At 35.8% G+C, this 17,839-nt stretch overlaps 2 protein-coding genes and 1 long non-coding RNA gene across 3 annotated transcripts in view; 2 read left to right on the top strand and 1 right to left on the bottom strand.

The window, feature by feature from the left end:
* fkbp15b (FKBP prolyl isomerase family member 15b) overlaps positions 1–8,022 on the bottom strand; it is a 47,764-nt gene extending 39,742 nt beyond the window's left edge. The window contains exons 1-7 of the mRNA XM_056464588.1: positions 7,842–8,022; positions 4,521–4,627; positions 3,591–3,669; positions 2,978–3,047; positions 2,816–2,890; positions 909–1,007; positions 682–831 (exon numbers count right to left, since the gene is read on the bottom strand). Of these exons, the coding sequence (XP_056320563.1) occupies positions 682–831; positions 909–1,007; positions 2,816–2,890; positions 2,978–3,047; positions 3,591–3,669; positions 4,521–4,627; positions 7,842–7,891 (630 nt within the window). The 5' untranslated portion in view covers positions 7,892–8,022. The remainder of the gene's footprint in view (positions 1–681; positions 832–908; positions 1,008–2,815; positions 2,891–2,977; positions 3,048–3,590; positions 3,670–4,520; positions 4,628–7,841) is intronic.
* Positions 8,023–8,677: 655 nt separating this feature from the next.
* Positions 8,678–15,089, top strand: LOC130233998 (uncharacterized). The gene is made up of 5 exons (XM_056464277.1): positions 8,678–8,730; positions 10,334–10,464; positions 11,961–12,114; positions 14,649–14,721; positions 14,973–15,089. Exons 1-5 carry the CDS (start codon positions 8,726–8,728, stop codon positions 15,087–15,089), a joined length of 480 nt encoding a protein of 159 aa, XP_056320252.1. The 5' UTR covers positions 8,678–8,725.
* A 291-nt stretch (positions 15,090–15,380) lies between these two features.
* LOC130233970 (uncharacterized) lies at positions 15,381–17,612 on the top strand. The gene is made up of 3 exons (XR_008838259.1): positions 15,381–15,451; positions 16,279–16,438; positions 17,415–17,612. It is a non-coding gene; the product is annotated as an uncharacterized LOC130233970 (long non-coding RNA).
* The last annotated feature ends 227 nt before the right edge of the window (positions 17,613–17,839 follow it).

Below are 17,839 nucleotides of genomic sequence, written 5' to 3'. Positions count from 1 at the left end.
GCGCCATCTGTAGTTAAAAACTAGCTTAGAGTCCCATCTGCTGTTAAAAACTAGCCTAGAGCGACTAGCCTAGAGCGTCGTCTGCCGTTAAACACTAGCCTAGAACGACCAGCCTAGAGCGCCATCTGCTGTTAAAACTAGCCTAGATCAACTAGCCTAGAACAACTAGCCAAAAGCGACTAGCCTAGAGCACCGTCCGCTGTTAAGATCTAGCCTAGAGCGCTGTTCACTATTAAAATCTAGCCTAGAGCGCCGTCTGCTGTTAAAAACTAACCTAGACGGTCGTCAGCTGTTAAACACTAGCCTAGACAGTCATCTGCTGCTAAAACTAGCCTACAGCGATGTCTGTTGTTAAAAACTGGCCTAGAGCAACATCAGCTGTTAAACACTAGCCTAGAGCGCCATATGCTGGAAAAAAAACTAGCCTAGAGCGCCATCTACTGTTAAAAACCAGCTTAGAGCACTGTTCGTTCTTAAAAACTAGCCTAGAGCATCATCTACTGTTTAAAAACTAGCTAACAGCACAGTCTGATGTTAAAAACTAGCCTAGAGCGCCATCTAATGTTAAAAATGTATTACTTTTAATATGATTTTAAAAAACTAGTGCATTGCTTGCTGTTAAAAACTAGCCTTCATTTTATTTTGATTAATTGAATCAATTTTATCATCAATGCTCTTTACCGGTCCAGTGGTGTGGTTTTGCAGTAGCCAGCCGCTGTAGGCCACTTCTAGAGAGTCTCCGTTCTCCACAACCTGCCCTTCGCCAAGAACAAGATCCTGGATCAGGACAGAGTCTGACGCCCCGCCGCTGTTCACTTTCGCCAGACAAACCTGAAACAAGCACATCACTGCATAAGAGGCACTTTAAAGCACGCCACATGATGAAAAATAAAACATTACACACAAACCTCTTTAGAAAAGTCTGCAGCTGCTTTCTCCGTTTCGAACATCAGTGACCAGTTCTGTCTCTGATCGTCATAAAACGAGCAGTAGTTTCTGGCCTGGACCTGAACGTGAAAAAGCCATTAGCTGTGTTTCCATCCAAAGAGGTGAATTAGACTGATGCGCAAAACAGGAATATTGCATAAAACATCAGTGAATAAAGCAGCGTTGAGTTTCCAATGAGTCAAAGAGAACAAAATCGCCACTTCCTGATAACCTTGAACAAATATCAGACAGAGAAATGTAGAGTACTTTGGGGGAAGCCAATACACTATGAAAACAATGCCGTGGGTTTGAGGCGTGAGACGCTCTTTGGGAGCGCAGAGAGTTGCTCAAACAGTTCTGGAGGGAATAATAATAGAATATTAATAATACTGAAGCACTGTGATGACGGAGTGATGGCTGAGGGGTTTTACAATCAGCAAAACAACATTTCAGATGTTTTACAATGTGCTGGAAATATGGCTTTGTGCATTAACGCACCTTCCTAAAACAAAATCCCATGACATTTTTTGATGCGCATGCTGGAATTCATTTTGTAAATGCATTTCCATTGCTTTTAACCCACATTTCTTCTTTTCAGATAAAAAGTTACATCCTACCCAGGTTGTTTGCATAAATTATGCATATTTTTAAAATGTATGTGCATCTTGGCATTTCCATTAGGCAATTTTTTAATGCGATTTCCAAAATAGGTGAGTAGAAACAGCTAATGAGTAGGGCAACATGGAATCAGTGCGCGCAGAATTCTGCAGATTTTCCACAGATTTTTAGCCCATCATTAATTCTGTTTATTTACTCGAGTAAATGTGTGTAAATCTATATTTATTCAGTTTTTAAATTAATTACAGTAATATTATTGACTAATGTGAAAATGTTCATCTGATTTATGTACAGTGCAGTTTGTACAGTCATATTTTCTGTCTTTTAGTAGAGATATTATATCAGAGACTTGCTTTGTTTACCAAATAAAGTGGATCTAATTGGATTTGCATTTTAAACATTACATAAAAGTTAAAAAGATATCATTTAATTTCATATATTAAAGAGCCCATATTATACATGAAATAGGGTCATATTTAGGTTGTAAGGGTCTCCAACAACAGTCTAATATGCATGCAAGGTCAAACAACACTTTCATGGTCTTATAATCTGCATTTATTTTTACCTAATTATTCCAGCGACTCTCACACACGCACAGGGCCGGCGCGTCCAGAATAGAGACGGCGCGGTGGCGACACCTCCCTCACCCTCCGCGTTCTCAGTTACATCCGCGATTACCCCAACCCAGAGGCTCTCGATCTGCTCAAGGCTAGGCTATATTGCTAAGGTTTCATCTTTGGGTGAACTGTCAATAATCTCCATCTGCACAGCGTGACTTCATTCGACCGGTGTCTGTGTGTGTCTCTGTGTGTGTGTGACTTTTTTTCTGTTAGTGGGCGGGGCCGCAGGTTTCAAATCTCCCGGGCTTGCGCGTGCAACTACTTGTGTTTCGTAGCCGCGTCATCAAGAAACACCTAATGACTCGTTATCAAGACGACTCGTTTGAAGCACTATGAGTCGACTCTTTTATAGATGAATCAATAGTTTTAAACACTGTACACTTACAGATTTAAGCCTTAGCTGGATATTTCACTTCACTTAGAGCTGTGTGACACACTACATGGAAGGGCATTTTCAAAAACCAATAATATGGGCTCTTTAAGGTTTTATTTATGATCCTCCCAAAATAATTCGGCAGAAATCAGCAGATTTTTCCCAAAATTCTCCGCAGAAATAGCAAAAAACATCCGCAGATTCTGTCTGGCCCTACTGATGAGTAACACACACATAACAAACATGGGATCTGTAGTTAAAGTGAAAGTGAGCTCACGGTGAGGATGAAGCCGCTGTGGATCTTGGCCGCCGTCACCTGCTTCTGTTGACTGACGTACAGCAGGATCTTGTACTGAGGACGAGTGCAGACATGTGAACGTTACAAAACACCACCGTTTGAGACTCAATGAAAAGAAAAATCGTGCGATCACTTACTAACCTCTTTAGTCGTGTGATTTCCGAGAACCGCAGCTCCAAGCTTGCCTTGTTTCACATATTGCCCGTTAACACTGCACAAAGTAAAAATAAACTGTTGAAGTCTTGAATTATTAAAGTTGAATTATTAGACCTCCTGTTCACTTTTAATTCTTTTATACTTTTTCTCCAATTTCTGTTTAACGGAGAGAACACATTTCTAATCATAATAGTTTAATAACTCATTTCTAATCACTGATTATTTTCTCTTTGTCATGATGACAGTAAATAATATTAGACTAGATATTCTTCAAGACACTAGTATTCAGCTTAAAGTGACATTTAAAGGCTTAACTTTAAATGTATAACAGTGGTTTGTTCTGGAGACAATCCAAAACTAATATTGCTTAAGGGGGATGATAATAAATAAAAAAAAACTAAATTTGTTTTTAAATTGAGACTTCTTTCAAAACAATTGTAAATAAATCTCAATTATTGAACACCATAGTCATTCGGTGTAAATTATAGCATGTACTTTGCTTTGGAAATCAGGATTAAAATGTAGAGCATTCGAAATTTACACACGTTTTATAATAAACAAACATAAGACATCGATAAAATAATATTTTCCGACTTACAATCGGTGTGCATGTACTGCAGTGGCAAAGAGAACAGCGGGTGAGTTTGCAGGAGGAGCTGGCTTTTGGGTTGAGGGCCCTGTAAAATAAAATTATCAGATAAACATTAAAGGTATAGCATCACATATTCATTCATTCATTCATTCATTCATTCATTTTTCTTCAGCTTATTCACTCATTCATCAGGGGTCACCACAGTGGAATGAACCGCCAATACATTGAGCATATGTTTTACGCAGCGGATGCCCTTCCAACACGGGGAGAACATGCAAACTCCACACAGAAAGGCAAACTGGCCGAGCCGGGACTTGAACCAGCGACCTTCTTGCTTTGAGGCGACAGCGCTACCCACTGAGCCACCGTGACGCCCCAATGTCAAAGTTAGTTTACTCTAAACATAATACTGTAATATTTATACTGTATGTGTGTTAAATTCCTAAGAAGCATCACTTATTTTTAGACATATATTTGTTGGCCAGTTGAGGTAAATAGTAATACTTCTAAACCATCTATTAAGTTTCATTGTTCCACTAAAGAACTTATAATATTTACAATAAAATATTAAATTTGATAGGCGTCCCTCACATTGTCCCACAGCGATATTAATATAAGTGTCTACTTTAGTGTCTATAATTAGCGTCTGTTTTATTCAACATACAGTTTAATGAAAGTTAGAGTTTTAGGCGTCTCTCACATTGTCTCACAGCGACATTAATATAGTATAGAATATTTAGTAAATAATAATTTAGTGTTCATTTTATTCAACAGTTTGTCATTTCTTTTTGCTATTTGTCTCTATTAAAATGTAACGCAATCGTTATTTTCCCTTGTAATTAGTTACATTATTAAAAATGTAATCAAGTTACTTTTTGAGAAAAGTAACTAGTAACTACAACTAATTACTTTTTTGTAACATCCACAACACTGCACCTGAGTTGCCGGAGCTCTTGCGGGGCTGTTTGGGCGCCGTATACTGGAAAGACTCATTCCCTTGGCTGGTTGCCTGATCCAGTCCAAACAATGATGCTAACTTTGCTCTGAAATCACAGAAAGGCAGCAAGTAAATCCTCTATAGCTCTGCTCAGAGTTTATAAACGATGCTCAATTCTCAAATTAAAGCAGACCTCAATTTAACCCAATGACTTTTCGGTTAAACAACCTGCAGAGATAAAATAAAAAGTGCACAACCGATGTTAAAAAAAAGATACAAGATTAACACAAACGGCACTGACCCATGGATCTCCCTCCACTTGTAGTCATTGTCTTGCAGTTCTGCCATGCTCAGACAGGCCAGCGTCCCTGCATGACTCGGAGGCGGTTGCTTTAAAGCTAACAGCTATGCAGAAATAGCCAGCGTGTGCATGATTTAATGCTTCGGATTTTCCAACTGCATGTAATAATATTGTATGCGTTGAGCAGATCTGGAGCCTGTAGGTAGAAAAAAGCTCCTCGTGACCAAAGACTGAGGCCCGGCTCTGATCCGCACGTCTCTAAACACCAGCATGTGAGCGGCATTAACACACACACACACACCTCTACAATCCTCACCAGCAGATTCATACTCATGCAAACCAATGTCAATGTGGACTGAATATGTGGTTATATAAACTCTTGGTAATACTTTAACTAATAAGGTTGTGCTAGCTAATGTTGGTTAACTAATATGAACAAACAATGAACAATACAGTTATCACAGTATTTATTCACATTTGTTAATGGAAATAAAGTTGGTCATTGTTAACTCACTATTGTTATTAAATTGCTGTCTGGAATACTCGATACTGATTGAGCAGTTGTATGTTATTCCCAGATAACAACCACTAAATAACAGTCACATACGGGAAGATCGAATCTCTTTGACCATCAGTGAATATTACTGTCAGTGTTCATATACACATACTTACATCCACATTCATATGTAACTGCTGGTCTGTCACACCAGTTTTTGACGGTTTGGCGCCATCTAGTGTCTGAATAATGCGCAGGTTTGTGTATACTCCGTCAGATAATTGTTTTTGTCAGCTTTGTGCTTAATTAAAAAAATAAATAAATAACATATATATATATATAAAGATATAGATATAATAATAATAAATAAATATATATATATATATATATATATATATATATATATATATATATATATATATATATATATATACATAAATATAAATATATATATATATATATATATATATATATACTGACATGATTGACATGAGGCTGCTGATAAACAGCCTTTATCACATGCAATTTTTTTTAACAGTATGTGGCGGTCTTTATATTGTTTACCATGCTACTTTAAATATTTAATCTAGAATCTCATGCAAGAATGACTTCAAAATAACATTAGCACTATTTAATTGACTGTAAACAATGTTGTACTTTGATAGTCAGTGGCTGCTGATGTGATTTCCCTATTTGGAAATTGCAAACAATACTTTTCTGAAATTATATTAAGAAGGTTTGAATGTGTCCAACTTTACCCCAATAAGGGATAGTTCACCCAAAAATGAAAATTTTGCCCTATATTTACTCACCTTTGAGTTTGTTTGAATGTGCAAATATACAACCAACTTTACCCCAATTACAATATACACTCACCGGCCACTTTATTAGGTACACTTGTCCAACTGCTCGTTACAATTTCTTATCAGCCAATCACATGGCAGCAACTCAATGCATTTAGGCATGTAGACATGGTCAAGACGATCTTCTGCAGTTCAAATTGAGCATCAGAATGGGGAAGAAAGGGGATTTAAGAGACTTTAAACGTGGCATGATTGTTGGTGCCAGACGGGCTGGTCTGAGTATTTCAGAAACTGCTGATCTACTGGGATTTTCACGCACAACCATCTCTAGGGTTTACAGAGAATGGTCCGACAAAGAGGAAATATCCAGTGAGTGGCAGTTATGTGGGTGCAAATGCCTTGTTGATGCCAGAGGTCAGAGGAGAATGGCCAGACTGGTTCCAGCTGACAGAAAGGCAACAGTAACTCAAATAAGCACTCGTTACAACCGAGGTCTGCAGAAGAGCATCTCTGAACACACAACAGGTCCAACCTTGAGGCGGATGGGCTACAGCAGAAGAAGACCACACCGGGTTCCACTCCTGTCAGCTAAGAACAGGAAACTGAGGCTACAATTCACACAGGCTCACCAAAACTGGACAATAGAAGATTGGAGAAACGTTGCCTGGTCTGATGAGTCTCCATTTCTGCTGACACATTCGGATGATCGGCTCAGAATTTGCCATCAACAACATGAAAGCATGGATCCATCCTGCCTTGTATCACTGGTGGTGGTGGTGTAATGGTGTGGGGGAGATTTTCTTGGCACACTTTGGGTCCATTAGTACCAACTGGGCATCGTGTCAACGCCACAGCCTACCTGAGTATTGTTGCTGACCATGTCCATCTCTTTATGAGCACAGTGTCTCCATCTTCTGATGGCTACTTCCAGCAGGATAACACACCATGTTATAAAGCGTGAATCATCTCAGACTGGTTTCTTGAACATGAGAATGATCTCACTGTACTCAAATGGCCTCCACGGTCACCAGAACTCAATCCAATAGAGCACCTTTGGGATGTGGTGGAACGGGAGATTGGCATCATGTATGTGCAGCCGACAAATCTGCAGCAACTGTGTGATGCTATCATGTCAATATGGAGCAAAATCTCTGAGGAATATTTCCAGTAGCTTCTTGAATCTCTGCCACGAAGGATTAAGGCAGTTCTGAAGGCAAAAGGGGGTCCCAAGCTGGTACTAGTAAGAAGTACCTAATACAGTGGCCAGTGAGTGTAAACTACCTATCTTAAATGACTACACAGCCTGAGATTATTAAAGTGAAACTGAAAAAGCAACAAGAGGAAGCTTCAGCAGCAGGACGGTTAAAATATCACTCGCCATATGATCATATGACCTGAGGAAGTCATGCGATAAGCAATTCAACACACCAGTGATGAATGCTGAAAACAACTCGGTGTTATTGAACACAACTGATGATTCTCTGCTTTGGTCACGCAGTTTGGTCGCCATAAAAGTTTCTCCAAGCTATAATGTGTTCGTTATTAACCAATGAGTGACACTCACTAAGTTAAAAAGATAAGCTAATTACATATCTTTCCTATATACCCGCTGCATTCGAATAGTTTCGGGGAAATATATGTAATTACTGTTATTATAAAAGTGAATGGTGTTTGTCTGGAGACTTTCGCCTGCGTCTTTCTCCGTCAGAAACTCACTCACCCTCCACTGGGAGACAGAAAATCTCCATCCTCGTCGTCTGCCCCAAACATGCCTCTAATTTATCCACAAACCGCCGCGTGAACAGATTTACTTCTATTCCAGATATGAAGTACTGACGGTGCCTGCAAATATTAACATATATTCATTCTCTGCGGTCGCTTCCTGGTTGCGCTGGCGTCAGCTGACCCGCCACTGGATCACATGCGCGTGACGTCACACAACGCCTATAATATATATTTAAAAAAAAAAAAAAAAAAAAAAAAAAAAAAAAAAAATCAAAAATGTTGTTTAATTATTACTACATCTGAGAATATGAAAGCAAAACCGAAAGGGGCTATTTTAAAAACAATATACATGAATTTACATTACTTTTTAACCGTAGTGTACTGTCTCTCTTATTGTACTGTATTTAGCTGTTCTTCGATTTTAACAATTTTAACTACACGTCAGTAATCGTTATATATATATTTAATTTGTGCTTGTATTGATGTATATTTAAACTGCTAGAATAGTTCATTAATTACTCATTAATTGTGCTGTTTTATTTAATTGTGGTGTATTAATTATTTATATTATCATAAGAAAATGGCTACCAGTATCTATCTATCTATCTATATATATATCTATATATATATATATATATATATATATATATATATATATATATATATATATATATATATATATATATACAATAACGTAGGTCGATAATGGACGAAAACCTTTTGTTTATATTAGTTTCTCACCATAATATTGCATCCGCATCATAGAGATCCGCATTAGCGCGGGTAAAGTTCTGCTGCGGTTACCAAGCAACCAAACTTTACACAAGCAGTCACAAGTCTGTTTACGACAGCGAGTATGAGCTGCTGTATTTCTGACAAATGAGGTAAGTGGATTAAAGATACAAATATAATTATTTCGCTCACACAAACCTAACAAAGGCTTCATTTGTTAACATTGACTGCGGTTTAAATGGTTGACATATTTGAGCTTATTTATAAAAACAAATTGTTTATGAGTATAAAGCCTGATAGTCTGCGTTGATGTAGATTGGCATGTCTTTATTTTTGATTAGTTTGGGACTGTTTTTATTGCCGTTTCTCCATAATATTTTTCCAACCATCTAATATATATATATTTGTCGGCTGCACATCCATAATGTGAATCTCCCGTTCCACCACATGCCAAAGGTGCTCTATTGGATTGAGTTCTGGTGACTGTGGTGGCCATTTGAGTACCGTGAACTCTTCGTTATGTTCAAGAAACCAGTCTGAGATTATTATGATGGACGTGTTGTGTGTTCAGAGATGCTCTTCTGCAGACCTCGGTTGTATCGAGTGCTTATTTGAGTTACTGTTGCATTTCTATCAGCTGGAACCAGTCTGGCCGTTCTCCTCTGACCTCTGGCATCAACAAGGCATTTGCGCCCACAGAACTGCCGCTCACTGGATATTTTGTGTCATTATGACACACACATATTAATTCATTAATTTTCTTTTCGGCTTAGCCCCTTTATTCATCAGAGGTCGCCACAGGAGAATGAACTGCCAACTTATTCAGCAAATGTTTTATGTAGCGGATGCTCTTCCAGCTGCAACCCATCATTGGGAAACACCCATACACTCTCATTCACTCACACACACACACACACACACACCAATTTAATTCATCAATTCCCCTATAGCGCATGTGTTTGGACTGTGGTGGAAACCGGTGCACCCGGAGGAAACCCACACCAACACGGGGAGAACATGCAAACTCCACACAGAAATGCCAACTGACCCAACTCGAACTAGCGACCTTTTTTCTGTGAGGCGACAGCAATATATGTTAAATCCGAACATTATTTTGTATGTCATATAGGCTCCGTAGTTCATTTTTTAATATCAGATTTCTATATGGTTTGGTCTGATTTTGTTAGGGTGTGTTTTCCACTCAAAAAATATGTGCTGGGTTTACCTTTTTATGTTAACAATATGTTAACTAAAATAAACATTGTTAATTAAACACAACAGTTATGTGAAACCTGATTATATGATTAAAAATGATAAGTAATCCCAATATTTAACATTTTCTACTTGTGTTAACACAACCCTTTTAATTTTAACACACAAGCTGAGTTATTCAATGTCAACATAATTAAATTAAACCAACAGCCGTGCATCATTATTTTAAGTGTGAGCCATATTCCTTTAAGATTTAGTTATTTTAACATATTACCAATAAGAAAAAACAGAAATATTTGATACAATGCATTTAATGTGTACATACATGCGTTTACATTATAGTTATATTTTAAAAGACCTCCATAATTAAAGTGATAATTAGTTTCTGTAAAAACATCCATACTTACACTTTACTCCTTAATCCTAAAACCCACATCACTGAACCTTTCCCTTTACTTCCCTGCATCTTAAACAAACCTTTTCTTTTCAATATATGAATACAACAAGTTCAATGCACCGCTGAGCTCAGCTGTTGTGTTTCAGTGAGTGTGTAGGAGCTCATTGTCTTCAGGTGCTGTGTTCACACCTGTGCTGCTGGGACACAGAGCACCGCTGGGCACGAGGGGTCAAACACCGCAGCCCAGCGCCCATCAGGAGATCCAGCAGCAAACACAGTGAGTTCACATCACTTTAAAGGCACCTATTATACAAAAAATCACTTTAATAAGGGGTTTAAACAGCAGTGTGTGAATATAAGCAGCTTCTAATGGTGAACATAAATTAATTGTATTTTTCATAATCAGACTTGATATAAACAGTCTGCAGGAACACTTTGATTGACATTCTCCCTTTGTATGTGTCATCAGAAGGGGAAAGCCCCGCCTACTAGTCACCATCATTAGCATAGGACATTTGTTTTTGAATCTGCCACTATGCTGATACACAGGCATCTGTAGCTCCGCCCTCTTTTTTAAAATGCACAATCTCATTTACATTTAAAGCGACAGCCTCCAAAACGGCACAGTTAGGATTAAAGCCTAAAAGGGTCAGTTTCAGAGTGTTATAAAACATTATCTGCGTGATATTTTGAGCTGAAACTTCACACAGACTCTAGGGACATCAGAAACGTATTTTAAATCTTGTAAAACGGGGCATAATAGGTGCTCTTTAACATTCAACAACTCAATGTACATCTGCTGAATCTGTGCCCGCAGATTTACACAGATGTTTGAGCCCATCGTTCAGTCTATTTATCTACAAATGTAAATGCATGTAAATATATATTTATTCATTTTTTTATACTAAATTCAGTAATATTATTGGTAAATATGCAAATGTTTAGATGATTTATGTACAATTCAATTTGTAAAGTATTATTCTCTATGCCTTTTAGTGGATGTATTATAGGATTTGCATTATAAAATGTAAAATAATTTTAAGAAATTATTTTTTTGAAGGTTCTATTAGGTAATGTATTTATGAACGTAAACTAAGAATGAACAATACCAGTACTGCATTTATTAATTATAGTCATAATTAACATTTTAATGCATTATTAAAATCCACAGTTGTGCTTGATAACATTAGTCAATGCACTGCGAGTAAACAGGAACTAAAATTAACTTTATTTTCATTAACTAATTCTGTAACACTTTAGTTCAGCTCACAATTCATGCTGTTAACCACTGTCTTATTACCTGCCCATTGTTAAGATATTAACTGTTCATTAGTAGCTATAAAGTATGATCTTATTTTACATCCCTAATCCTACCTAAACACCTAAACACAACTTATATACCTTACTAACTATTAATAAGCAGCAAATTAGTACTTTATTAAGCTAGTAGTGTTAGTTAATAGTTTGTTCATAGCGTGAATTGTGACAAACTAAAGTGTTACCACTAATTCTAGCAAAGATGAAAAAACACTGTAATAAATGTATTGTTCATTATTCGTTCAGGTTAATAAATACATTAATTAGCATGGTAACTTATTGTAAAGTGTTACCAATGTGTTAAATTTGAGCTCCTATACTCTTAAAAATCATTAATCAATAAACATACAGATTTTTTACTTTACATCTGTGCAGAAAAACAATACAAAATCTTACCCTGCTTATCACCTATTTAACATTTATAATGCAGATTCTGCCTTTTTATCATGGTAACAGAGCACCTTCCGTCTTTGAGTGTTGTGGATGTTTCTGAATGGACTGGATGGAGGAGAGCAGGTACAGAAAGGCCACCGGTCAGCACTGAAACTGAAGAGACTCTGAATGATGTTTCTCGCTGCAAACAAACAAAACACACACAGAAGATCAAGAGGTCAGAATAATACACCAGTAGATCAGACCCCAGATTTCTAAACATAGATGGTTTGGCTTAAACAAGGTTAAATTTGTGCTGGTAGTGAATGTCCAATAGACGTCTAAAAATAGTCCAAAATTAGACTAGTCATCAAATACACAGACTTCACATGTGTAGGCATTAATTTCAGTGTAATGGGTTTATTAGTCTAGTTTTGGGCTATCTTAAACATTTAAAAGATTTCAATGCCATCTATTTTAGATGTCTATAAGATGTCTATAGACTTTTTTTCAACAGAAAAATAAGCTTGAAATATCCAAACATAGAAGTCTTGGCTTAAACAAGGTTAAATTTGTGCTGGTAGTAAATGTCCAATGGACATCTAAAAATAGTCCAAATATAGACTAGTCATCAGATTATATAGACTTCACATGTGAAGACATTTAGATGTCTATAAGATGTCTATTAGACTTCTTTTTAACACAAAAATATGCTTGCTATATCCAAACATAGAAGTCTTGGCAAAATTTGGGCTGCCAGTAAATGTCCAATAGACATATAAAAATAGTCCAAAATTAGACTAGTCATCAAATACACAGACTTCACATCTATACACATTAATTTCTGTTTAAGTTGATGAATAGTCTAATTTTGGGCAATTCCTAAACGTTTAATAGATTTTCAATGCAGTATGTTTTTAGATGTCTATTAGACTTCTATTCAACACAAAAATATGCTTGATATATCCAAACATAGAAGTCTTGGCTAAAACAATACTAAATTTGGGCTGTTTTTAAACGCTTATTAGATTTTCATTGCCATCTATTTTTAGATGTCTATAAGATGTCTATTAGACGTCTTTTCAATACAAAAATTTGATTGATGTATCAAAGCATAGAAGTCTTGGCTAAAAGAAGGCTAATTTTGGGCTATTATTAAATGTTTAATAGATTGTCGATGCCATCTATTTTTAGATGTCTATAAGATGTCTATTAGACTTCTTTTCAACATAAACAAATGATTGCTGGATCCAAACTTAAAAGTCTTGGCTAAAACAAGGCTAAATTTGGGCTGTCAGTGAAAATCTAATAGATGTGTAGGCATTCATTTCAGTGAAATGGGATTATTAGTCTAGTTTTGGGCTATTCTTAAAGTTTAAAAGATTTCAATGCCATCTATTTTAGATGTCTATAAGATGTCTATTAGACTTATTTTCAACAGAAAAATAAGCTTGATATGTCCAAGCATAGAAGTCTTGGCTAAAACGAGGCTAAATTTGGGCTGGTAGTGAATGTCCAATGCACATCTAAAAATAGTCCAAAATTAGACCAGTCACCAGATACACAGACTTCACATATGTAGACATTAATTTCTGTGTAATGTGATGATTAGTCTATTTTTGGGCTATTTTTAAACGTTTAATAGATTTTCAATGCCGTACATTTTTAGATGTCTATAAGATGTCTATTATACTTCTTTTCAACACAAAAATATGCTTGCTGTATCCAAACAGAAGTCTTTTCCTAAAACAAGACTAAATTTGTTCTGCCAGTAAATGTCTAATAGACGTCTAAAATCGTCCAAAATTAGACTAATCATCAAATACACTGACTTCACATGTGTAGACATTAATTTTTGTGTAATGTGATGATTAGTCTAATTTTGGGCTCTTTTAAATGTTTAATAGATTTTCAATGCCGTCTATTTTTAGATGTCTATAAGATGTCTATTAGACTTCTTTTCAATACAAAAATATGCTTGATATATCCAAACATAGAAGTCTTGGCTAAAAGAAGACTAAATTTGGCCTGCTTTTAAACGCTTATTAGATTTTCATTGCCGTCTATTTTTAGATGTCTATAAGATGTCTATTAGACTTCTTTTCAACACAAACAAATGATTGCTGGATCCAAACTAAAAGTCTTGTCTAAAAGAAGACTAAATTTGGGCTGTTTTTAAACGCTTATTAGATTGTCGATGCCATCTATTTTTAGATGTCTATAAGATGTCTATTAGACTTCTTTTCAACACAAACAAATAGTTGCTGGATCCAAACTTAAAAGTCTTGGCTAAAACAAGGCTAAATTTGGGCTGCTTTCAAACGCTTATTAGATTTTCAATGCCGTCTATTTTTAGATGTCTATAAGATGTCTATTAGACGTCTTTTCAATACAAAAATTTGATTGATATATCAAAGCATAGAAGTCTTGGCTAAAGGAAGGCTAATTTTGGGCTATTATTAAATGTTTAATAGATTGTCGATGCCATCTATTTTTAGATGTCTATAAGATGTCTATTAGACTTAAAAGTCTTGGCTAAAACAAGGCTAAATTTGGGCTGTCAGTGAAAATCTAATAGACATCAAACAATCGTCCAAAAATAGACCAGTCATCAGATTAAGACTTCACATGTGCAGACATTCGTTCCTTTCATTCGTACATTTATTTTTTTTAATCAAGACTTCTGTGTTTAGACGTCTTTCAAGATGGGGAACCATCAAAGCTATTATTATTCAGTCACATTGTTGTCAATCTCTAATTACTGTCTGGCAGGGCAGATCTTTCATTAGCAGAATCCATGATGCCTGTATCCAGCACAACCACAGACAAACGAAACAAAGTAAAGGTATGTCAAAACCTACAACTTTGTGTCCCTGTAAACCACTTAAACCTGTACACACACACACACACATACACAGCCACTCACTCACATATTAACATTCACACACCCGTATACACACACTCTCACTCACACTTACACACACATACACAATAATAAAATAATAGAAACGAATGAAGCATAACCCTGACATATCTTATACTGTACTCAATAATAATATACAATAATAATAATCGACTGATGCGTGTTTTTTGCAGTTAAACACAGTGGAGGTCAGTGCTGTGAGCGGCTGCTCAGAATTTACTAAGCATCCGGTGTTCATGTGGATCCCAAACCTGCGGCATCAGCCTCAGCATACACACACACAGCAGTAAGCCACAACTACAAACAAACCACAGCATCAAGAATATATATACAGTATAGTATATTTATATATATATTCTGTGTGTATATATAGTACACACCTGCCATGTGTATACTGTATAGAACACTGTATAGAAGAATGCTGTATTGAACATTTAAACACTACATATTTAAACCATGATTATGAGTTTCTGACATGAAATATACATATTTATTTATTTCTTATCACTAGTTTACTAGTTTTTAGTAAAAGTGCAATATACTTTATTCATAATTAACCGATGTTTGTCTGCAAAGGTCTTCATTTCCAAAGATTGCTATAAAAGAGTTAATCTGCCTTCCATCATGTCAGCTGTCTAAGCCATCCAAAGTGGTGAGGAAACGTAGACAAAGTCCTCTATGGTGTTTATTTATTCATTTGTTTGTTTGTTTATTTGTATTTATTTATTGATTTCAATATAAGATAGCACAATATGATTAATTATTTAATTATTAGTTTATTTATTCATTTATTGATTGATTTCAATACAAAAATAGTACAAAAATAATTTATAAAATAAATATAAAAGTATAATATTAATTATAATATTTATTATTATCAATATGGGTATGTTATGTTTTTATTTTATGTTAAAATAAGTTATTGTTATTTAATTTATATATATATACATATATATATACAGAGAGAGAGAGAGAGAGAGAGAGAGAGAGAGAGAAAGAGAGAGAGAGAGATGTAATTTATTTACATTTTTTTATAAAGTAAATAATTATTTTAATGTTACTTCTGTTCTTCCACTTATGACAAAGTTATTTTATTAATGGTAAATAAATATATTAATGCTCAAAAATTATATTTGATAATGTAATATAAAATATGTAATAATCATAATAATTACTTAATGTATTCAAATTTATTCATACTTTTTCCCCCTGGGGAAGGTGTAGGTATTATGGAATGCATTTATGTTTTTGTTTATAAGATTAACAATTCTCTGTTACTAAAATGTGTTACTTTGAAAACAAATTATCCTAGGGAGACAATGCAAAAGTTCTGAATTATGAGTTAAATAAATGAAATAAAATACATAGTTCTTATCTCAAAACTTATTTGTGTTTTTAAATTAGTCTGGAATTACATTTGAATAAAAACAAAAAAACGAATTGTCCAATATAATTCTGTTGTTTTGTGTTAATATTTAGGCTGGCCTGCGTCAGAGGTACACATTTGGTAAAAGAAGAGCGCACAGATGCAGTAACTCTACACTAGATGGCACTGGAGGCTCAACCTGGGTGGGCATTGGCTTTAATCCCATCCCTAAACCCAGCACACATGCCCTGTCCCGCAGCTTTCCCTTCAGAAGTGAGTCTTGGTGTTTTTGGGGCCAGTTGACCAATACTAAATTAAATAAATCCTCAGTCTTGTAGTTTGAATTGAAAGCACTGTCATTTTAAAGGGATCGTTCACCCAAAAATGTAAACTCGGCTTGACTTTCTTTCTTTTGTTGAACACAAAAGAAGATATTTTGAAGAACTCTTATCATTGACTTCCATAGAATTTGTTTTTTCCCTACTATGTTAATCAATGGTTACCGGTTTTCAGCATTCTTCAAAATATCTTCTTTTTTTTCAACAGAATAAAGAAACTCATAAAGGTTTGGAACCACTTGAGTAAATAAATGTTCATTTTTGGGTGAACTATCCCTTTAAAGGAACACTCTAATAAAAAATAGGTTTATTTTACAAGTCTCCTAGAGTTAAACTGTTGACTTGAACCATTTCTGAATCCATTTAGCCGATTTCTTGTTCTGGCAGGTCACTTTTAGCTTAGCTTAGCATAATGAATTGAATCGGATTAGACCATTAGCATTTCATCAAAAAAATTCTATAAATTAGTTTGATAGTTTTCCTATTTAGGGCAGCACGGGAGCTCAGTGGTTAGCACTGTCGCCTTACGACAAGAAGGTTGCTGGTTCGAGTCCTTGCTGGGCCAGTTGGTTTTTCTGTGTGGAGTTTGCATGTTCTCCCCATATTGGCGTGGGTTTCCTCCGGTGCTCCGGTTTCCCCCACAGTCCAAACACATATGCCATAGGAGAATTGAGTAAACAAAATTGGCTATAGTCTATGAGTGTGTATGTGTGTGAGTGCAAGAGTGTATGGGTGTTTCCCAGTACTGGGTTGCAGTGAAGGGCATCCGCTGCGCAAAACATATGCCAGAATAGTTGGTGGTTCATTCCACTGGGGTGACCCCTGATAAATAAAGGACTAAGCCGAAGGAAAATGAATGATACTCTTACGTTACGGATCAAAAGCTTTAATTTCTGTGCCTCTATTCACAGATAGAGGACGATTAGATGGAAAACTGCCGAGTCTGAGCACACCGCACCCAAAGCCCAAACACAGCAGCGGTAACAGCTCAACATTAACCCTGAGTTTGGGCTCAGTAAAGTGTTGGAGAGGAAGCTGAGACTGACCTGCAGATTACTTCATTAGTATGTTACATAATCAGTCTGTTGTGTGCAGTGATTTAGAGCTCTGTTGTCTTGGAAAGCCTATGTTTCAAAGTTTGATTACTAATAAAATTAGTTTTACACTGCCTGAACACTTCATTTAATGAATTGTGATCAGAAACATCACAAATAAAATCCAAACTGAGATAAATTTAGAGTAAAATGACTTAAAGTTTGACCAAAGTGGCTAGTGACGTACACTGAAAAAAATGATTCAAAGCATTTACTAAAAAAAAATTAAGGTAAGTGGATGT

Source organism: Danio aesculapii, chromosome 8 (assembly GCF_903798145.1).
Source record: "Danio aesculapii chromosome 8, fDanAes4.1, whole genome shotgun sequence".
In the NCBI taxonomy this organism is placed as follows: Eukaryota; Metazoa; Chordata; class Actinopteri; order Cypriniformes; family Danionidae; genus Danio; species Danio aesculapii.
This window is presented reverse-complemented; position numbering and strand designations above follow the sequence as displayed.